General features: G+C 42.4%; 1 protein-coding gene across 1 annotated transcript in view; it reads left to right on the top strand.

The window, feature by feature from the left end:
* SEMA5A (semaphorin 5A) overlaps nucleotides 1-24,202 on the top strand; it is a 349,482-nt gene that overhangs the window by 37,504 nt on the left and 287,776 nt on the right. Inside the window, exon 2 of the mRNA XM_082652404.1 lies at nucleotides 13,863-14,059. Within this exon, the coding sequence (XP_082508530.1) occupies nucleotides 13,939-14,059 (121 nt within the window). The 5' untranslated portion in view covers nucleotides 13,863-13,938. The remainder of the gene's footprint in view (nucleotides 1-13,862; nucleotides 14,060-24,202) is intronic.

Genomic DNA, 24,202 nt, shown 5'->3' with positions numbered 1-24,202 from the left:
TTAAACCACGGAGACCTTTATTGTAATGTCCTCAATGACCTTTCCACGTTTCAGGCTAATGAATTGAAGAATAAAACACCATGTGTTCACAGCACGTCTGCGTGTCCCCGCGTTGCATTATGTGCTAATCGTTCGATGTTTCTGTGGCAGCTAATTCATGGTCTTCGTTGACTTGTTCTCCTGAAATCTCACCTAATAGATTGATTCCTTGGGAGGGAACTTGTAGTTTTCCATGGAAACGCCCCTGAAACTTTCCGTGAGCACTCCTCAGTGGCACTGGCAGAAGGTATCCAGGCCTTTACAATCATTTTTCCATCACTTAGTTCAAGGCTGTCTTGGTTTCTATCGCCTCTAGGATCTAGTCGGTCAGTCTATAATACTTAATATCATACTGTCTTCTGGGCCCTGGGGACATCCAGCAAGCAAGACCCAGGCTCAGTCCTCCAGTTCTGATATTCTTGTGGGTTAAACAGGCCATAAACAGATACATCAGCTGAGTGATTTCACGTAGTTTTGAGTGACTTGAAGAAGTGAACGTAGAGGAATCTGGTAGAGGGGAAGAGGCTGTGCTTCAGCTGGCCTGATTGGGGAGGTCTTTCTGAGGAGGTGACATTGAAGGACACCTGAGTAATGAGAAGGAGGCCCCTTGGAAGGACTTAGAGAAACAACCTCTGGACCTAAGGACCAGCAAGTGGCATCTGAAAGGTGATGAGCTGGGTGGGCGAAAATACCAGAGAGATGCATGTATGCGTGTGCATGGCCCCAGCACGGCGCATGGGAGTGCTGGGGAAGGTGCAGAAGTGGGTGGGGACAACCCTTTAAAGAATACAGATGTTTTATTTTCGTTGATTCTTTGTTTCTAGCTGTATTGAGGTACAGTTGACAAATAAAAATTGCATATATTTACAGCGTACAACATGATGTGTTTTTTGGGGGTTTTTTTAAGAGCAAATAAGGTGGAAATTTTATTGGAAAACTATCTAAACAATTTTATGAAACTTACATAACTTCGATAACAAAACCTAAAAACGGTAATACAAAATCACAACTGACTTAAGATCTTAGTAAAGTGAATTAATCAGTTATAATAAAATAACAATCTGCCTTGATTTAGTTATAGTTAGGCCTGTAATGCAAAGGTGCTCCAGTATTAGGAAATCATATAAACATACCATATCATTAGGACAAACTGCAGCGTGATGTTTTGATATATGTACACATTGTGAAATGATTATCACAGTCAAACTAATGAGCATATGCATCACGTCACCTAGTTACCTTTGTGTGTGTGTGTGTGTGTGTGTGTGTGTGTGTGTGTGGTGAGGACATTTCAGATCTACTCTCTTAGCACATTTCAAGCACACAATATGGTATTATAAACGATAGCCACCATGCTGTCCATTAGATTTCCAGAACGTATCCAGCCTGCATAACTGAACCTTTGTACCCCCTGATCAATATCTCCCTGTTTCTCCCACTCCCCAGCCCTTGGCAGCCAATTCTACTCTCTGCTTCTCTGAGTTTGACTTGTTTAGTCTCTTTACAAAGATTGCTCTGGTTGTAATGTAGATAATAGGCTTTGTTGCAGGGGAGGCAAGCGTGAAAGCCCCAAGACCCCGACTAGATAGGCTTCTGCTGAGTCCAGGGGAGAGCGGAAGCGGCTTCACGTGGGATTGCAGCCATGGAGGTGAGAGGGGGCCAGGTGTGTGATCCATAGGACAGGGTTTACTGATGGTGTAGAGTGGCAGGTGGGGGAATTAGAGAAGCCAAAATGACTCTAGCTGTTATGGGGAGGACTCAGGCAGGAAGCAGATTTGGGGAAGAGGGGCAACTGAGGGTTTGTTAGGTCCATGTTTGGTTGGAGGTAATTCTCTGCACTCAAGTAGAAGAGAAGAGAGGATGGAAGTTGCAGTGTCAGGGTCAGGTTGGAGCTGAGATATACATCTATGTTCACCTGCTGATGGTTGCTCTTCCATAACTTGAGCTCCCAGGAGGATGTGTAGGTGGTGAGCAGAGGGTGACACTAGATGCTAAGGCCATCTCATAGTTGTTCAAGGGCTGGTGCACATTCATCACCATCTGGATTAAATTATGATCAGTGAGGTCTCAGGCTCCAGGATTGGTGAATGATGCTGCCAGTCACTTCACGAAATTTCTGTCCCTGAGGAAACACATATTCAGGCCCAACTGAAGTCAGTTGGTAGAAATAGAGCACCTGCTAATTTTTTTTAACCAGAGGATCCATGTGTCTAGCAGAGCTCCCGACTCCTAGTCAATAAATGATAACTGCAGAAACGCGGTATACGCTGGGATGGTACCTTCAGTGTAGCGAGATGACCATTTATTTGGAGCCAGGGATGTACCTGTTAGAATTGTTAGCTCTTCTGTTTATCTGTGGGACCTCCTCGAGTCTTCACATCTGTAGACTAGGAAAGAATGCTAACACTTATTTTACAGGCTTATTTCAGGAAAACAAGAGATGTATTAATGCTGTGCATCACCACATAACCTTCTTTGCAGTTTCTTGTATTTTATTGTACTCCGATTAGCAGAATCTTTGATTTTGATATGATATGGCTCAGTATTTTTTTCTTATGATGAGAACTTTTAAGATCTACTCTCTTAGCAAATTTCAAATATGCAGTACAATATAGTTATTTTTTATTTTTGTAAGGATTTCTTATTCTTGTTTTTAATAAACGGACCCCAAAATGTAATGAGTGCTCTTGAGGTCTATCTTTGTTGTCCTTAGACCAAAGAGTGCGACACATTTGAACTCAAATGAATCAGCTTTGGTGTATTGGTCCACTGGCCTAATAGGTATCATCAGACATCACACACAAGGGCCATTCCCAACTGAAATCTGAAAACACCAATCAGAGGCCTTTTCACTAAATAGCCTAGTTTTCCCAAGTGTATCAGTAGGCTATTATCTGTAAATTTATCTGATACAATTTCAAGGTATTTGCATTTTCACCCTAGAATAATGAATTTACTTCTGCTGTGAATTGTAATATATTCCTTTTTTTTTTTTTTTTTGTCTTTTGATTTTTCAAGTGGTTCCAGCAAATTATGGTGTGCCAGAATAAGTTACTCAAACCCCTCAGGGTTCACACACTTCAGTTATATCTTCCATGTGCTTTCATGTTTCCAGACCTGGGAGACTTCCTCTTTTTAGCTGGTCTGCCTATAGTAATCCCTTCATCCCTTTGACCACTAATTGGAAAATTATGACATTTAGAAAGGACATTTCTCAAAACCGTGGGAATCCTCATATTTGGACCAGATGTTAAGAGAATTTTAATAGAGGAATAAAACATCTGTGACAATGAATAGTAGAGTCATAGAAGGAAAGGGAACAAGAATTGCATTTTAATGGAAGCATAAATATTGATTAGAAGGTAGAGAGGTGTATGTTGATTTACATTGTTTTTCTCCATTAACTCATTCCTCAGGTGGTAACTTTTTGTGTCTACTACATCCTGTATTGTCCAGAGGTTGAGAGTTTCACAGCCTATTTTAGAATGAGGCACACACACAGGCAATTGTAGTTCAGGGTGATAACGACTATAGTAGAAATGAGTGTTGATGTACAGAGGGGCCACATGGGGATGGGGCGGGGAGTGGAAAAAAGTCAGAGAAGGCTACTCAGAGATGAAGCTTAAGAATTGGAACTAGAGGCAGGGAAACCTGTCAAAAACAGCTAACCATGTAGACGTGAGAAATAGAGAGGGTTGGTTAGGGTGGGGAGTGGGGCATGATTCTAAATATGGGTAAAAGGGAAGAGTTGTCAGAACACAGAGACAAAATGACACATGACCTTTGGGAAGATGAAGGAGGAGAGAATGGTGGGTGACTCCTCAGAGAGAGAAATTGGGGTGGGGTGCACTTTCATTTAAAGGAAAGACAGGAGTAAGAGTTCTGGATGCAGTAAGCACACAGGGAGATTGGGGTGTTAAGGAAACCAGGGAGGAGAGGGTTTGCGGAGATATTCAGTTGGAGAGGTCATGGGCGCAGATGCCATGGTGACAGATGTCCAGTTGCATCAGCTTACCGGACTTGGCAATCAGAAGGCGACCAGTGACGCTGACCAGAGCAGAAACGTTAGGGAGCATTCTTTTCTTCCTGCCAGTGTTGCATGCTTTTGCAGGTCATCATAGACATCACACCTTCTAGGTGACAAGAGACAAAGTGGCACTGCAGCTCCTGCCTATCTCACCTAAAAATGAACGGGAGCTATGAATAGTAATTGTCACATTATGAGAGTCATTTATAATGTGATTATTTTGTTCTGTCCCTATGAGTTTCCTCTCTCTAGATAAATCCTTTAGAAATTGTCAATATAGTTATATTGCCTTGAAACACCCGTTATTTAAGGGTTTTTTTTTTTCACTCTTAGAAAGTATTCCTGTTGATTTACCTATTGCAGAAGTAGATTGAATGAACCTTCTCTTAGTTTTAAAACCTGCTGACAGATAAAATTAATATTGCCTTTGTGTAAATGATAATTTTATCAAATGGACTTCATTTATTTTTATGGTCCCTCCAGGCGATCTGGAGCTAAACAAGGGGAAAAAGACAAAAGTGTAATAACAGTTCCCTTTGAAGAGAGATATAAAATAAGGTCGCTGGAGCTGAACCATTATTGAAATGTGTAAAATACGTCAATGTTTGCTTTTTCCCATTTTATTCCATGAAGTCATTTTATATAGCCATAAAATCCTATCTCATCTCAGTTCAGATACGATGAAAACCTATGAGTAATAAAGTCATTTTCTTACTCAGTTACCTGAAGGTGGCATCTGGCAGTGTTTCTGTACTTGAGGGCGGTCAGTGTTTTCATTAAGACATTCCTAAAAACGTTGCACTAATTCATTTGTGTTAAACCTCTTTTGGCTGAAATTTGGCAGTGACGGTACATGGGTTAAAATAATATAAAGAGGATCCAATTTTCATAAAAATGTACCTAAAAAGTGAAGATGCAATATGTCTGGTGAACATCCTGATTGCCCTTATAGACTCAACGCAATAACAAGAAAACTTTAATTTTGCTTTATTTCCCAAAGAATAAAATATTCGGTTATTGTTTTTGAAAATGTTTAGAAGAATCTATTTACTTGAACACTGTGCATTAACTTAAGTTTATTGTTTTGTTGTTTTTTTTTTTTGCGTTACACGGGCCTCTCACTGTTGCGGCCTCTCCCGTTGCGGAGCATAGGCTCCAGACGCACAGGCTCAGTGGCCATGGCTCACGGGCCCAGCCGCTCCGCGGCATGTGGGATCTTCCTGGACCGGGGCACGAACCCGTGTCCCCTGCATCGGCAGGCGGACTGTCAACCACTGTGCCACCAGGGAAGCCCAAGTTTATTGTTTTATTGATTCTTCATTTAATCCCATTTCCTGCTCAGTACCTAGAATGTCTGACATTACTACTAGGAAAGAGCACAGATTCATTCAACAGGTTCCTTCCAGCCATGAAGACAGTGAAGGCTTAGATGCTCCCTGACCTTTATTCCTCCTTCTTTGAACACTTGAAATTGAACCCCTTCAGAAGCCATAGCTTCTGTCTTCTTCATCCATTCAGAGGGATTCCTCCCTTTTCTATGTTCCCTAAGACTTTGCTCCTACTTCTAGGATAATTTGGTAATTATCAAAAGATGGACTTTTACTTGCTTGACTACTTATACCTGTGAGCTGGAAATGCCCAGACTGTGTCCTCTTCTGTGTTGGAGGGCTGTCCCTTGCCCACAGGTGGCATCCTTCAGTATGACTGTCTGGATTAAGGATGCCCCCTGTTTCCAGGCCATGGGTTCATCTCTTACACTTTACTCTGGGGAGAAGACTGTGTTTCTGGGGGTAATTCGGATTGTTTGAACTTGCGGCCATAAATGTGTGGTTTCACCAGCGTGAGCAGGAAGGCTGAGTGTGCCAGGCAAAGGGCCAGAGGGTTTTTCTCCTGTTTTGACATGGCCTGACACTGCACACTTGATCTTACCTTAATCTGTAAGATCTGTTCAATCTATTTGAGGCTTCGCTTTCTCTGCTGCAAAGTGAAGGGAGAGATGAGGTGACTTCAGCCGGCCCCTCCACCTCGCGGATTCAGTGAGTTGTTGACTCACTTCCTGTCTCCTGTGTGCCAAGGGGCTGCATAAACCCTCTGACAGTGGTGCCTGTTCAGTGGCAAGGGATGCGTGAGTTCTGGATGCTGCTGAATAGAACGTCGGCTGCGTGACTTCTGATTCATTCAGATGGCCGATTCAGCTTGTCGGATTGCATACATTTGGGGCTGTAACTGCGTGTTTAACCCGCAGCTTGTTTACGAAACGCGAAAGGTTATATGACTTTCCATGGAACCTTGGTGAGGAAGCAGGCACTGTAACTGGTTCCTCAGGGTTTCCCAGAAAGGATCTGCCACCTTGGCTGGAGTAGGCGGCCGCTGTGTGTGCAGAAGGTGGAGGCCAGCCTTGACCTTGGGTAGTGGGAAGACTCGGGGCAGCAGTGGGGCCCGAGGCATCAGCAAACATGCAAAGAGTGTGCAAGGCTTACCCAGAGGACCGTGGCTAGGCGGGAGGGGCTGAAGGGAAGCCTTGGCACTGGGAGTAGTGGAGGTGGAATTAGGAGGAGATGGCTCGTTGGTGGAAGGGCAGAGTATTCTCTTCGGAAAGCAGTGGAAAATCCTGAGAGGGTTTGAATAGGGCAAGGCTGTTTACCTGGCAGCAGCTGACGACTGTGCAGTAGATGTTGTAACACCATGTTTGGCTGTGCCAGGGCGTGCGGGAATCAGGCTCCACGGTTTGTTCAGATGATGGACTGATTTCTTCAGTGGTTCTGCTGCTTTCGGTTCGGGCTGGGGCTTTAGTCTCTGGGGGAGTGTTTCATCTGATCCCATGGAATAGGGCCAAGAGATGGATGGAAAGATGAGGGCAAACACAGACCTTTCAGAAGAGCTGTCCATCCCCTTCTTATAAATCCTGTCATTGTGCTTCTGATGTTACAACAGACTGTAAGTTTTTACAACTGAGATGCGCACGCGAAGCATCCTCCCAAGGGCTGCTGTGCTCCAGTGGGTGTGGGGCTCGGCTTCCTGGTCCTCTCCGAGCAGCTCATTGGTCAGTTCTCTCACCTGACTTCTCCATCTTGTCTGCAATGGAGGTCCTAAAGCCATCAGGTAGGAGCCGGGCTGGCAGAGTTTCTGTGGACTCTCTGAGTTGCGCCCATGCATCTGGCCACTTCCAACTTTACGGTGGGTCAGAGATTCAGAGGAACACCAGCCTCCCCTGAAAAAAAGTACGTGAAGCTTATTTTGGCTCTGGTTTTATTCATCACTAGTTAGACTTTGTTCCTGAAGCATAACTTCTTGTGTAAGCTTTCATTCTTTTGATTTCTATTTTATCTGACAGCAGTTTTTTTTTAACTAAAAGGAACAGTTATTTTCTATTCCCCAAAGCCTATTCATCTGCAGTGTGGGTGTGAATAAGAAATGCTATTTATTGCACGAACATGTATATATGGAACTTTGCTTATTTAGATCAAGCTTATAGAGAGAACGTACTCCCACATCAGGAAACTAAAGGGAAGGCTTCAGGGATTTTGAAGTAGATGCAACGAAAATGCTTCTGTTTTGTAGCCCAAAGTGGCCTGCTGTAATAATCTTCCTATTGGCAAAATCAACTTGTTTAGTATTGTCACCAAACATATTTTTACTTTTCCAGAGGTGGTAGGATGAAATTTGAACAACTTTTATGGAAATTGATCCTTTGAACATTCCTTCATCATGTATTTCCCCAATGTAGCAAAGAGTTATAGTTAACGTGACTTTCGTTTTTATTGAAATTTTGCTGAAATGACTCAATACGAATTCAGTTGGGTGATTTATATAAGCATATTTAAAAATAATCTTTCAAGTGATGATGGCTTATTTAATTTCTAAAGAGGGAGAGGTATTTTGATACATACAAATCAGAGATTCTCAACCAGGGCGATTTGACAAAGTCTGGAGCCCATTTTGGTTGGCACAGGTTGGGGGGTTGCTACTGGCATCTAGTGGGTAGAGAGGCCAGGGATGCTGCTAAAGGCACAGAACAGCTCCTGGAACAAAGAATTACCTGGCTCGAAATGTCAATAGATTGAGCACTAAAACCTCTGATATAAATATGCTTCTCCCCACCCCACCATAGTCCGCTGAGAGGTGAGAGTCCAGGATGGAAGGACCTGATATGTAGATCTGAGCCTGTTTTGAATAAAGGACTATTCAACGAGTTAGCTTTGCTTGGTAGGATACTCAGAAAACCCTGATGTAAATGAAAACTGTGAATGCCCCTCCCTGGTACCTTACCAGGCTGACTGTTTACAGTACCTTTATTTTAAGAACAAAGGTAACGTGTTATAGTCCGAAAATTATAAACTTCTAAAAATCACCTGTTCTCATTAAATGTGCTTCCCTTAGCTTAACGTGGCAAACATATAATTTCATCTCATCCCCATAGGACCATGGGTCTGTCCCATTTTAGCAGCTCTTTCACTTGACAGGGCATTTTCTTCTCTAATCATCACTTTCAACATCCCAGGGAAGGAACGTGTCAGGCACTTGCATTATTCTTCTTCAGCTTTCCTTCGGGAGGCAAGATGTTAGAATTGAGATGGGAATGCATGGCTATTGGAAATATAGGACAGGTCCAGTTGGCAGTTGTCTGTATAACTTGTTTCATGGTTAACAGAAGGGAATTCTATGTTGGCTTGGGTCTGACACACTGAAAACTATCTGCAAGAGAGGAATTTGCTTTTAGCCCTCGGGTGACCTGAGCTCAGTCTCAGAGGTCGAGACGGCCATGCTTCCATTCATTTCTGTGAGGGATGCTGTTCAGTGGGAGTTGATGTGTCAGAGATACTGCTCTGGGTGCCTGCTGGCTGCCAGGTGGGGGTGTAAGTGCTTGGTGTCCTGCCTGCCACACAGCTAGCTAGCACTTGCTGAGAGTTCACTGTTACTTTCACTATCCTTCCCATAATTTTTTTTTTTTTTTCCGTACGTGGGCCTCTCACTGTTGTGGCCTCTCCCGTTGCGGAGCACAGGCTCCAGACACACAGGCTCAGCGGCCATGGCTCATGGGCTTAGCCACTCCGCGGCATGTGGGATCTTCCCGGACCGGGGCATGAACCCATGTCCCCTGCATCGGCAGGCAGACTCTCAACCACTGCGCCACCAGGGAAGCCCCTTCCCATAATTTTTTATCATCACCATTTTGTTTTGATGTGGGGCAGTGATACTCTACCTGCAGCCCTTTCCCGAGTGTACTGTTGAGGGTGCTCCAAATCTCCTTGCTCTGAACAGATCAAAATTACATCTAAAACAACTCTAACAGGACTTCCCTGGTGGCTTAGTGGTTAAGAATCCTCCTGCCAGTGCAGGGGACACAAGTTCGAGCCCTGGTCCGGGAAGATCCCACATGCTGCAGAGCAACTGAGCCCGTGCGCCACAATAGCCCTTGTGCCTAGAGCCCATGCATGCTCCACAGCAAGAGAAGCCACCACAATGAGATGCCCATGCACCGCAATGAGATGCCCATGCACCGCAATGAGATGCCCGTGCACCACAACGAAGAATAGACCCTGCTCGCCACAGCTAGAGAAAGCCCACGCGCAGCAATGAAGACTCAACGCAGCCAAAAAATAAAAATAAAAAAATAAAATAAAACGCCTCTAATGGGTGTTACTCTTTTTAAACTTAATTTCTTATTTTATATTGGAATATAGTTGATTTACAATGTTGTGTTAGTCTCAGGTGTACAGCAAAGTCATTCAGTTCTACATGTACATCTAGCCATTCTTTTTCAGATGCTTTTCCCATATAGGTTATTACAGAATATTGAGTAGAGTTCCCTGTGCTATACAGTAGATCCTTGTTGATTATCTATTTTATATATAGTAGTGTCTATGTGTTCATCCCAAACTCCTATTAAGATATGTCATTTGGTAAAATGTCATGTCATAAGTCTCAGGTCAGAGGGAGAAGAAAGATGGGCTGCTTCATGTATTTGCCTCCAGACTGGAGTTCAAGAGCAGTCTCCAGTTTTGCAGACTGTGACCCCTTTTCCAAGAGTGAAATGAATCATACTTTCAATTTTAAAACCCAGGAAAAAATAGCACGTGTGCCTCCATTGCCCATTACAATGTACTGGCCTGGTCAGGGATTATGGACCCATTGGACAGATGTATCCTTGGCTCCCAGTTTTTCTCTCCTTTCCTTCCCCCATGTTCATGCTCAGACTCTCTCCCTCCTCTGGAAACCATACTCTTGCCTCATCATGATTTGCAGCCCCTTCACTTTTTTCTCTGCCTAATTTGAACATTTCCATCCATGGGAGGATTGAGTCAATGGGGTGCAAAATATGGAGACTGTGAAATTCGATGTACCCTCCACTTCGTGTTTTCTCTATGTTGACGTATCACCACGTACTCGTGTGCACACCCCTTGTTAAAGAAGAGGCCCCTCTCCTCCCTTTCATAACCACCCTCTCTACTGGAACCTTAATAGTTTGCCACCCCTGTTTTTCTGGATCTTATACCACCTCTCCCTCTTAAATCTGCAGTCTCTTCTCCACTCACCACTCCTCAGAAAAGAAGCCACATTTAATGATCTGTGTTCTGTACCCTAAAATTTTCTGAACTTTGGTCCTTCCGTGCTTACCTGATTTCATTGAATTTTCTGGGGTTACCTAGCATTCAAGTTACCACAGATATTCTGTCACACTTTTGCTTCATCTGTTCCCTTCTTGGTTTCTCATGTCATGGACTCTGTCTCCTGTTTTTCTGAAACTGACCCCAGAGTTGACCATTGACTGTCCTTTTTTTTTTTTTTAACATCTTTATTGGAGTATAATTGCTTTACAATGTGTGTTAGTTTCTGCTTTATAACAAAGTGAATCAGTTTTACATATACATATGTTCCCATATGTCTTCCCTCTTGCGTCTCCCTCTCTCCCACCCCTCTAGGTGTTCTCAAAGCACCGAGCTGATCTCCCTGTGCTACGTGGCTGCTTCCCACTAGCTACCTATTTTACGTTTGGTAGTGTATATATGTCCTTTGACTAAAGCCCGTAGTCTTCACTCTACCTCATCAGGGTACAGTGGACGAGGCCTCTTTTTATTTTTTATTAAACATTTTTTAACATCTTTATTGGAATATAATTGCTTTACAATGTTGTATTAGTTTCTGCTGTATAACAGAGTGAATCAGCTATACGTATACATATATCCCCATATCCCGTCCCTCTTGCGTCTCCCTCCCACCCTCTCTATCCCACCCCTCTAAGTGCTTTGGTACCAAGTTCATCTCACTGTGCGATGCAGCTGCTTTCCACTAGCTATCTATTTTACATTTGAGACCTCTTTTTAAAATGTGTTATTTCTATCTTGGCTCCCATGGTGCTGTGTTCACTTGATGCGCTATATCTGTTCTCGTGTCTCATCTTCGTGTGGTTACTTTTCTTGAACAAATTCTAAATAAACACTTCTCTTTAGCCCTTTTTTTCTCTCATGCTTTCCCTTGGTGCGTCTCAACCACACCCATGCTTTTAAACATTGCAAAGATTATATGCTGTCTCTGAATTCTTTTCTTTCCTGAGCATCCAACCTGGATTTTCCACAGTCAGCTGCATTTCCTTAAATATTCTCTTGGCATCTTAAACCCAACATGCACAAAACCAAATGATCATATCCTCCTCTAAAACTTCTTCTGTTGATTATCATATTTTAAAAAATGGCATGACTGTCCTCAAAGTGACTCACATTCTTTATCTTCTGTCCATCTGTGCCTCTTTGCTTTCTGTTCCTCCCAGTTTAACAGATTAGAACAACAACCATTTATTATATTTCACACTTTGGGGGTTAGGAAATTGGACAGCGCTCAACTAGTTGATTTCTTTGCTCTTGTGATACTAAAGTCACTCAGTGGGTTTCAGCTTTACTCATATATCAGGTGCCTTGGTGGGGCTGCCTGGGAAGCTGGGCTTAGTGGGAAACATCACCAGGAGGACGTATATGTGGTCTCCCTGGCATGACAGTTTCAGGGACATTGGGCTTCTGACCCAGTGTCTCAGTGCCCCAGAGGAGACAGGAAGTAGAAACTGCTAGCCTCTTAGGGTATGGGCTTGGAAACTAGGGTACCATCACTTCTGACCCAGTGTCTCAGTGCCCCAGAGGAGACAGGAAGTAGAAACTGCTAGCCTCTTAGGGTATGGGCTTGGAAACTAGGGTACCATCACTTCTGACCCAGTGTCTCAGTGCCCCAGAGGAGACAGGAAGTAGAAACTGCTAGCCTCTTAGGGTATGGGCTTGGAAACTAGGGTACCATCACTTCTGACCCAGTGTCTCAGTGCTGCAGAGGAGACAGGAAGTAGAAACTGCTAGCCTCTTAGGGTATGGGCTTAGAAACTAGTGTACCATCACTTCTGTTGTATCTGACTGAGCAAAGCAGTCAGAGAGCCAACCCAGATTCAAGAGAGGGGGTGAAGATCCAGCCTTCAGTGGGAGGAAGGTCAAAGAAGCTGCGGACATCTTTAATTTTCTGTACTTTGCCTGACCCATCACACTGAGTGTTAGCTGGGTTTACCTTAATTTCTGTTCACATTGACCCCACCTGAAGTCACAGCTTCCTTTCTTTCTCTTCTGAACAATTGCTGTATCTTCAATTTAACTTCTCGGCCTTTCTGCTCTCCTTTAGCCGATTTCCTGTGTATGCTATGGTGAGAATGATTACTATTTCTTCTAATGTTAATATACTGTGGTAGCTTATTGCCTAAAAATAGAGACCTCAGACCTTAGTATCATTCATTCACCTTCCATATCTTAACCCCACATTCTCTCTAAGCTGCTTTCCATCTCTCCCCGTTCTATCCCCTGGGGTCAAGTACAGTAAACTGTTCCCAACACATGTTGCCTACTCATTCCTCTTGGCCCTCCAGTGCATCACTTCATCCTCTTCTGGATTACTTCCAGAAGTCTCCATCTGTTGAAATCCTCTTTATCCTCCACGATTAAACTCAAATATGAAGTCTTCCTTTGACCCACCTTGACCTCTCTAAGTAGCAGTCGTACTCTCTCTCCTAACCCCCATAGCGCTCCTGCTTCTTTTTATGATTTTCTAACAGCTTGTATTATGGTTATTTTTATAAGCCTGTCTTATTTTAAAGCTTATTAATCTTTTAAATTATTCGTAATCTTTAAAGTTTCCCAGCTCCCAGCACGGCAATTTCATTTCACCCAGTAGGTGCTCCGTATAGGTTTTATTTGATGCACACTTGATCTCTAGCCAGAAACTTTGCAGGAAGGTCATCTGTAAATTTCAAAGGAGAAAGGCACCCACTGTGGATGATTTTTAAGAGTTGGGTAGATAGTATTAATCAGGTTATTAGTCAAGGACAATGGTCATGGCCTTATTTAATAGGGGCTTTTGTATTTTGAAAAGGGAAGGGGAGGGATTCTTAGGGCATCCACATGTAGATCTGCATTTGCATGACCCGGCGAGAATGATGTTCCAAGGGAAAACCAATCGATGGTCACAACTCTGAAACTGAATTCTTCATGGGGGTGGGGACGATGACGACTTGATAGAGCTTAAACTTGAACATTCTTCTTTTATAATCAATGGGTTATCTCATAAAATTATTGGGAGGAAAAGAGGTCTAGATTGAGACATACATTATTACTCACACATTTCTGAAATATCTCCTAGAAAAAGGTGTGTTTGTCCAAGCACTGCAAGGCTCTTTTTTTTTTTAAAGGGCGTGATGGGGCTTTACTAAAAGACCAGCCACCAGAAAACGTGAACCCATGTTAATGCACTTGTTCTCTTTTGCATGTTTTAGGCACTTTCCCCACATGACGGGACGACGAGCTTCTGGTTAAAGACAAGTGTCCAGAGCCTAAGGTCTCCTGCCCACCATGAAGGGACCCTGCATCATTGCGTGGCTCTTCTCAAGCCTGGGATGGTGGAGACTCGCCCAGCCGGAGACAGATGCATCTCAGTGCCAGAGAGCAGAGCACCCGGTCATTTCCTATAAAGGTGAGGGTCGAGCACTCTCTGATTGCAAAGGCACCATTTAAATGCTCGTTGCATACTCAGAATAGCAGTGGTTATCACTCTATCATTCTGTGAGTCTTGTTTTAGACATTGTTTAAAATCAGAGCAAAACTACAAAATCCCCCATCACAAGAGTTTCATATTCTGAAACTGATCACTATCTTAAGAAGAATCCTCAGCCATAAAAAGAAATGAAACTGAGCTATTTGTAATGAGGTGTATAGACCTAGAGTCTGTCATACAGAGTGAAGCAAGTCAGAAAGAGAAAGGCAAATACCGTATGCTAACACATATATATGGAATTTAAGAAAAAAGAATGTCATGAAGAACCTAGGGGTAAGACAGGAATAAAGACACAGACCTACAAGAGAACGGACTTGAGGATATGGGGAGGGGGAAGGGTGAGCTGTGACAAAGCGAGAGAGAGGCATGGACATATATACACCAACAAACATAAGGTAGATAGCTAGTGGGAAGCAGCCGCATAGCACAGGGAGATCAGCTCGGTGCTTTGTGACCACCTAGAGGGGTGGGATAGGGAGGGTGGGAGGGAGACACAAGAGGGAAGAGATATGGGAACATATGTATATGTATAACTGATCCACTTTGTTATAAAGCAGAAACTAACACACCATTGTAAAGCAATTATACTCCAATAAAGATGTAAAAAAAAAGAAGAATCCAAGCTCAGAATTATCATAGGCAGAACGTCCCATTGTTGAGGCCACTTTTACTTAACAGTTGCTGTCAGCCTCCTAGGCATTTGAACCGGGGGAGAAAAATGTGACCCACAGAAATAACAACAAAACCAAGCAAAACAAAAAAATTCTTCATTTCAGCATTTCCCAACAAAGCCTTAGTCCCACCACACAATGTACGCCTTTATCTCTATCTGGCATTGCGTGGCAGACAGAATTGGTTTACTGTCTCAAATATGCCTACATATCTGTAGGATCAATTGATTAGTGTGTATACACATTCTTTTCTTCTTTAATTCATCAAAATTTATTTAGGGTTCTTTACACCCTGGACATTTCTAAGCATTTAAGGTGATAAGTAAACTAGTCTTTGTCTCTGTCCTCAAGGAACTTGCTCTTATATCATGAAACTGAGTATAATTAATCAGACATTGTATTTTAATAATTCATCCAATGAATCGTTTTGTGGTCTGTTATTTTGTAACTTTTGTATCACAAAAGGATTTGAAATATATACAAAAATAGAAGAGTCTAAGAACACCCAGCCCCTGTATTTATTAATCCCTGGCCCACCTTTTTTCTTGCATATCCCCACCCGTGCTCTACCCACATTCACCAAATTATTTTGAAGCAAATTCAAGAAATGATATAATAGTGCCATAATATTTCACTTCTTGGCTATCAAAGATAAGGAATTCATAATGCCATAATCACACCAAAACATCAGAAACCCAGACAAAAACCAATGCCATAAAATTAGCAAACATCCAGTGAGTACTGTGAGAGCCCTGATGGTCACAGGAATGCTTGTGCCTTGTTCTGGTAACAGTTGAACTGAGTCAGGAATGGAAGGACCTTCATCTATTGCAGTTGGCTGGTGTCGTCTATTGCAGTTGGCTGGTGTATGTCTTGAGTCTCTTCATCCTTCACTGTGTTTTGTTGTTGTTGCTCTCCCCTTGCAAATTAATTTTTAAAGAAACTTGAGTCCATCATCCTGCAGAGTTTCCACAGTCCAGGGTTTGCCCAGTTTCCCATTGCTGTCATTCGGACGCTCTTCTGTCCTGAATGTGTCTGTAAATTAGTAGTGATATCCGGGGGCTGCCCAGATTCAGGTGTGCATCTTTGTGTCTCTGCTGTGTCATGGGTGGTGCTGTGTCCTTCAACGGGATGTGAAATGATCAGTCATCGAGGATCACGGCCTAAATCTCCGGATTCATTCATGGGTGAAAAACTGGGAGTTTTTAATTTTACTATTCTTTTTTCATTTAATGGCTGAAATATTTCTACATAAAGTAACTTTTCCTCCTCAACTATTTGTATATCCTGAGGGTGCAGCTGACATAGGAAAGGCAGAGTGAATGCTTACTTTTCTTCCCTTTACCGTTTTTGTAAAGAGCCTACTTAGTTGGCTCTCCAGCATCATCCAGAGGGGACAAATAAAATGTTATGTTTGCTTTTTTTTAAAAAAAAAAGTGGTTATTAGAATTATTTTTAATACATGGATTTCAATATTTGGTATATTTCCATCACTTGCAGCTTATGTTCTTACAGATGGTGAAATTGTCACATTTCAGGCCTAGGGGAGCCTCTTGAGGTTGGCCCCTGAGTTCTTTGGCAACAACCCAAGTGGCCTTGGATGGCTTGGTTATTCTCTAGGATAATAAGACTCCTCTTATCCATTTCCTTCCATTGACCTGAGAATCAGCCATTTTTATCTGATTCAAGCATAGCGGTGATCAAAGTCAGGTGTTTTCAGTGTATAGAGCTAAGGAAAACGTTCTTTAAAACACACCAGAAGTTGCTCTGGATACTTCCAGTTCATCTCCAGGACTCTAGGGACTTTCTGATCCTCGTCTATTTTATGTCTCTATCTTTCTCTCCTGTGCACAGAATCCTGTCTCTGCAGGTCAGCATAATTATTCCTTTGCCTTTTCCTGTAATTCATACTTAGTCATTTCAGAATAAAAGTTCTGTGCAACTTTAGTCCTTATTGAATACAGAAAACCCTTTCGGATGATTTTTCTTCTTTTCTTTTAGTCCTCAGGGTATAAATCTCACTGGAAAATGGAAGCAAAATTAGCACCTTGAAATCGAAACAATTTCCCTTTGTATGGTAGTGCCACCAACTCAAAATCCAGTTAATTTCATTTGTTTAATTTCACTTTTGATTTTTCGAGATTTTCAAAATTTACATTACATTATTCTGTAGTGTTTTAAAGTCAAATTAATAAAACAAGCGGTGTTTAGAGGAACTGTTTTCCTTACCTTGTTCACTCTCTCTGCCTTTAGCTCACCTTTTACTTATAGTTTATGCTTCTTTTTAAATATAAACCAAACTCCACACACACATACACATGCACATATATATTCATACCCTCTTTTCTTAAAAAGTAGCATGTATACAGAGTTTTCTCTATCTAGCATTTTTTGACATCATGATATGCCCTGGAGTCCACGTCCCAGTAGTATGGGTTTATGTCGCTTCTTCTCATGGTCACATAACTCTCCTCTATGTAATGAACTCTAGTCTACTCAGCAACTCCCTGCTGGGAGAAGTGATCAGGTATAGTGTTACAATGTGTAATGACTCCTGCACACACATCTTTTGATATTTTTGCAAGTGTAACATTGACAGAGATTCCTGGAATTGGAATTGCTGGGTCAAGGGGTGAATGCAGTTGTAGTTTTACTAGATACTCCCTGATTTTCTTTCATGAAGGTTGCACCATTTTGCATTCTCATTGCCCTGGATAGGAGTATCTGTTTCGCACTAGACTTTCCAACCGAGTGCACTGTTAAGCTTTGGGATTTGGGAAAACCCCATAGCTCATAAATGGCATCTCAACATACTTTTAATTTTCATTTTTAAAATTTGGAGTGAACGTTCAACAGGCATTTAATAACTGCCTATATATGTACCGGGGGTCTGTGCTAAATATGGAGGAGATAGAGGTAAAAAACCTAGTTCCTGTTAAGGGTCTAGAATATCTTGAGGAATCTAAACCAGAAGGACCGTTGCATTACATTGTATTAAGGGTCCTCTCGGGTGTCTTTGCCGGGTGCTGTGTGAGCCCAGGGAAGGGGTGTCGGAACCAGACAGCCTGGGCTGTAGAGGAATGGTTAAGGAGGGTTTCTAGGATGCAGCAGTGCCAGAGCTGAGTCCCAGATGATTGTTAGAAGGTGTTTATGAATCTCATGAGGGGCGCACGGCAGGTTTTGGCAAGTGTCGAGTACAGTAAGCCATGAAATGTCAGTTCAGATTACAGAGAGGAAGTAGAGGGAGATGAAACTTACAGTGAGGAATCAATAATGCACGGCATCCAAAGGCATCTCAAGAAGTCCCCCTCTTGTCTGCACAGGCTCACCTTGGAGGATGGAGAAATGCTGGCAGGAAGAGCAAATTCTGGGGCCGCTGCCGTGACCAAAGGGGGCAGCGGTGAGGGCCTGAGCTACGGGAGTGGTAGCAGAAATGTAAAGAACTGGGTGGATTCTGGAGATCTGAAGAGGGAGTTGTTGATGTTTTAAAGGATATAAGACAGGAGGAAGCAGGAGGCACTGAGAGTGAGCCCTGAGTTCTTGGCTGTTGGTTCCAGACGGGATAAAGAAGGGGAATCGGAAATGATGTTAGATCGAGAAAGCTGAGTTCCTAGCTGCCATCGGATGGAGTTAACTAATTGAGAGCAGGTATCATGGGAACCAAGAAAGGAGAGCTTTTTCAAGAGGGAGGTGGCCGTCAGAGTGTCTGATGATGCAGCCAGTTCAAGGCACCTGTGGGCCAGAAGGTAGAGTGACAAACTCATCCTGATTTGCCCGAGACTTTTTTGGGATATAGCACTGAAAGCCCTACTGTCTTCTGGGAAAACTGGGACAGGTGGTTACCTTCCCAGAAACTCTGTCAGCAATGGTGTATTAGTTTCCCAGTATTCCTGTAACCACATACTACAAACTGGGTGGTTTAAAACAATCACAGTATCTTCTCTCACAGTTCTGAAGGCTAGAAGTCCAAAAGCAAGATGTCACCAGGGCCACGCTCTGAAAGCTCTAGGGAAGAATCTTTGCCACTTCTTAGCTTCAGGTGGCTGTCAGCAGTCCTTGGCGTTCTTTGGCTTGTGGACCCATCACTCCAGTTCTCTGAGTCTGTAGTCGCATGGCATTCTCTCTGTGCGTCTGTGTCTGTTTTCTCTTCTTTTTATTTATTTATTTTTATTTTTTATTATTATTATTATTTTTGGCAGTACACGGGCCTCTCACTGTTGTGGTCTCTCCCGTCGCGGAGCACAGGCTCCGGATGCGCAGGCTCAGTGGCCATGGCTCACGGGCCCAGCCGCTCCGCAGCATGTGGGATCTTCCCGGACCAGGGCACGAACCCATGTCCCCTGCATCGGCAGGCGGACTCTCAACCACTGCACCACGAGGGAAGCCCCCTCTCTTTTTTTTATAAGGACACAAGTCATATTAGGTTTAGGGCCCACCGTCACCCAGCATTACTTCATCTTAATTAATTACATCAAGGCCCTATTTTCAAATAAGTTCACAATCATCACAGGTACATGAGGTTAGGACTTCAACATATCTCTGGGTGGGCGTGGGGTGGACACATCAACCCGTAGCAAATGGCATTTATCAGAGCAGTTTCGCAGCAGTGCTGGGAATAAAACTAGATGCTCATGAGTGAAGGGACAAAGGTAAGGTGAAGAAATAGACATCAAAATTACTCTCTCAGTTGGCAGGGACATGAGGACAGGGAAAGGCTTTTAAGAGAGCATTACTTAATCATCCTTAAATGGTACTGGTGAAGAGAGAAAAGACAGGGGGATATAATTGACTAGGCAAAGTCCCCGGGGCTATAGGAGGGGATAGGATACTGGGCACAGGCGAGGGATTAGCTCACAGGAAGGAGACCCCACCTCCAGCCAGCCCAGAGGGAGGGAGGCCAGGGCACCCAGGATGCAGGGCAGTTAGAGGAAGGGAGTACCTGGGGACCTCCATCTTGGCTGAGAAAGGAGTATGCAGGCCATGGGCCAAGAGTATGGGTACTTTAGGAAGGAAGTGCTTCTCTTAAGAAAGGATAAGACTGTTGATCAAAAACAGACATAAAAGATTCCCTGCGGTTGTTTGGAGCCCAGTCAGTCCTTGAAATGGCTCCTGTTGTAGCTGAGCAGGTGGCCGTGGCTATGCCCCATAAACATTCTTCTGTGCTCAATACAAGAAAGTTTGAGAAGGTATGATGAAACACTGATAAGAGAGAAATAAAGGAAGGGCTGGATCATCTTGATGTTTACCATCTTGGTTTCTGGGTACATTTAAAATTTCATGATTTAGCATTATACGTTGGAGGCACTCTGCACAGGAGCCTGCTCAGGAAGAGTCTGCAGGAACATCTCAGTACAAGTAAGCACCTTTCATTGAAGTCTTGATTTGATTTACTTGGCTGGGCAGAAGGTGCTGGCAGGATCTTTTTTCCCAGCCTTGGGAAAGTATATACCACTTCGGGCTCCACTTGTCTTGTGGAGTTCATTGCTCAACAAGCCCTAACAGCTTGCTGTGTTTGCAAGGGTACTCCCTTGACTGCATGTTCTGGAATATTTATCCCTGCTCGTGCAGTGGCTGCTAAAACACCCTGACCCATGACAGACGCACCCTTCACACTTAGGTCTGTGTCGTTTGCTTAAACGTCTGTTCCAATAAAGGGGGGGGGGAAATAGTGACCCTTCAAAACAGCGTGTTTCTCAGCACACTTACTGAATCTCATAACTGTATCCAAAATGAGTTTTAAATGTTTAATATCCACTTAAGGCGATAGTGCCATATTCTGCTTTTGTTCGTTTAATGATTAAAGTTTACCCAGCACGCTCGCAATTTAGAGAGTGTGCTCCAGTTATAGGAATCAGGCAATTTCACATAACACAGAGAGAAAGACCACTGCTGGGGTGAGTCATGCTGTACTCAGGCTTACTTTGTCTTGCAGTTTTAATATCATGACTAATTTGGAGGCCTTTTTTCAGTATCTTAGCTGACAGCACTTAGTATTTTTTTTAATTTATTTCATTTGAAATATAGTTGATTTACAATGTTGTGTTAACGTCTGCTGTGCAGCAAAGTGATTCAGTTACACATATATATATATAAATATACATATACATCTATATATGTGCACATTCTTTTTCATATTCTTTTCCGTTATGGTTTATCACAGGATATTGAATATATTTCCCTGTGCTCTACAGTAGGACCTTGTTGTTTATCCATTCTATATATAATAGTTTGTATCTGCTAATCCCAAACTCCCAATCCATCCAGTCACCCACGTCCCCTCCCCCTTGGCAACCACAAGTCTGTTCTCTATGTCTGTGAGTCTGTTTCTGTTTCGTAGATAGGTTCATTTGTGTCGTATTTTAGATTCCATATATAAGTGATATCATCTGGTATTTGTCTTTCTCTTTCTGACTTACTTCGCTTAGTATGATAATCTCTAGTTGCATCCATGTTGCTGTAAATGGCATTATTTCACTTTTTTTTTATGGCTGAATAGTACTGCATTGTATATATGTACCACATCTTCTTTATCCATTCATCTGTCAATGGACATTTATGTTGTTTCCATGTCTTGGCTATTGTGAATAGTTCTGCTATGAACATAGGGATGCCTGTATCTTTTTGAATTATAGTTTTGTCCACATATTTGCCCAGGACTGAGATTGACAGCACTTAATATTAATGCCCAAGATGACTTCTGCCTGCAGAATCAGGCCAGGTGCTGTTAATTCTCCTCTCAGCTCCCTGGGATCTCTATCTGTAACTCCTGGATGTTCCTGCTGAGTGTCTTCCTACTTCTGGATTTGTTGTTTGGCCTGAGAATTGTTTTGGAACTTATGGAAGAACTGTATGGATGATTGACACTAGATTAGCAACATTTGGCCCCAGGTCGGAGGGACTTGAAATGGATATTCCAGCTTGCGCCATCACTGGGACCGGACTGGGATGTGGCATGTGGCCCTCGAGTTTAAACAACTGCCTTATCCCCACATGTAGCCTTGGGTGATTCAAAAAACCATGACCAAAAGGGGCCAACCCAGGATTTTATACTCGGGTTCTGTTCCCATACTACAGGATGAATGATAATTTTTCACGGATCCTGTGTTTTTCTTTCAAATGGTATTACTATATTCCATTGCCTTCCTGTTAAAGGCATTGATGTGTTCGGTGTTGACAATAAAAATGTGTGGCAAGTTTTGTAACTTTCTGTTGGCTCTTCTTTATGTTAACTTACTGGGAGCCCCAGCTCTTCCCTACCTCCGAGAGGCTGTCTTTCTCCCAGTCTGGAGGGTGTCATGTACACATTTCCTCTTTCCCTGTTAACTGCCAACCCTGCCCATGGACCTGCCTCTTACCACTCTTCCCTTGACTGGCTCACAGACCTCGGGACCACTGGCATTGCTTGGCTCACCACCTGCTCCCCTTGGGGCTCCATACCTGTTCTGGTGCTCCTTACATGTGTCCCAGGATCCCACGCTTGTCCCGTGGCCTCATGCATCTCCCATGGCTCTATAGCTGTTGTGTGGCTCTTCATGTGGCCTCACAGCCCCATGCACATATCAAGGCTCCATGCCTGTCTTGGGGCTCCATACCTATCGCATGGCCTCATGAACATCCCAGGGCTCTATACAGGTCCCACGCTGCTCCATTTTCTCTCTGGGTTTTTGCTGTGCGGTGTCTCATGCCCCAGACAGGCATGTGGCTTCATGATCCTGGCTGGATTTTATCTCTTCTCCTAGGATCTAGGATGCTCATCACCACAGGAGGGGCTGTCGTAGATAATTTCTAGAGTCCCTGTCAGGTTTCAGAGATTTCAGAGTCTTTGAGCATGGAAAGACCTTGATTAAAATTGCTTACAGTATTTCTCCCTGTTCTTCTAGTCTCAGATCTGCCATTTGACCTTTATAAATCATAAGTGTGTATGACTGCATGACAATGGCCCACTTTCTCCAAGGAAGAATTAGGAACATTTATTTTAATTAAAAATAGATTGCATAAAATTCATTTTAATATTTTCATGTGAATCTGATTAAATAATAGCAAGATACTGATTACTGTTGAAAAGTATCTTGAACTCAATGCTTTTCTTTGTAAAAACTAAAATTTACATAAATCAAGTGTGATTCTCTTTGGTTTCATAACGGATTATGAGTTATCCTCCTTTGCATTTATTTGGGAAAGAAAAGTGTTGTTATGGATCCTATAAAAAGTCATTTGACCCATCAATAATTTAACTTCTGTTATCATGCAAATGGATGAATGTTTCATGTAATGTAATCTCAAAGTTATGTGGGCAAAATATTTGAACCTATATGCAAATGAAACAACTAAGGTATAAGTACACTGCCTATTCTATAAGTTAAAAGCTACACTTGGTAATACATTTTTTATTTTAAAGTCTGTTGCTAGTTTGCTATCTGAAAAAATGGAATATTAAAAAACACACCACTTTTCAACTCTACAATGTAGGAATGTAATGATCATTCATGAGTGCATAGAGGTGTTAGAAGAAAATGCACTCATGGTAAAACCACTATGCATTATTCATTGAGTGACGTGGTTGCAATACCTGTGTTGTACTTTTATGTTGTTATTGATCTTCGATTGATGAAAGTTGAGGGTCCCTGTTGTATGATTTTTATAAACAATGATTAAGTTCTGATGAAAATAATTTATTGAGTTTTGAGAATGATCAATAACTTTTGGATTACTTTTGTGTTCTAGCGCCACTAATGAAATAATTTGTAAGATTCCACATCTATATTTTATCTTGAGATAATCAATTTTTGATTGATTTGTCTGGGTGGGGAAATAGTTTCTATTATTCTGAGACTGCAAATGGAATACTTTATAAGTTAAGTAGTTCAAAGGGATTGCATTAAAACTGGGGATAAGAGTTTGTGAAGTTATTGTCAGGACTCTGATTTAAAACAATCATTTCATTGGGCCTCAAATGGTATGTTATTGTATTTTATTTATGTTTAAGCATATTATAGTCTTTTTAAGCATTAAATGGGCAATTCGTCCATTTCTCACAATGATGGTAGATAAAAATCTAATCTTTTTTTATTTATGAGTAAGAGTTGGAGATTAAATGTAGGGTGAATAAACTTTTAATTAAGCAATATTTTTTCTTGGATTTATGACTTCTTGTCTTCTTCTAATATCAAGGCAAGGTAATCTGCCATGGTCACATTTGAGGAGACAAAACATTACACTCACTTCAGCAGACAGCAGTGTTGAAATTTTTCTGTTATCAATATAACAAAGAAAAGACTACACTGAGGTTTCTAAAACTTATTTAGTTTGTGTACTAATTTAGTCAGCACCATAACGTTTTATTTTCCTGAAGCTTTTTAAAGAAAAGAAGTTATTTTTTTTTAAATTTCTC

The sequence above is a fragment of the Grampus griseus genome, assembly GCF_964374135.1.
Source record: "Grampus griseus genome assembly, chromosome: 3".
Classification (NCBI taxonomy): domain Eukaryota; kingdom Metazoa; phylum Chordata; class Mammalia; order Artiodactyla; family Delphinidae; genus Grampus; species Grampus griseus.
This window is presented reverse-complemented; position numbering and strand designations above follow the sequence as displayed.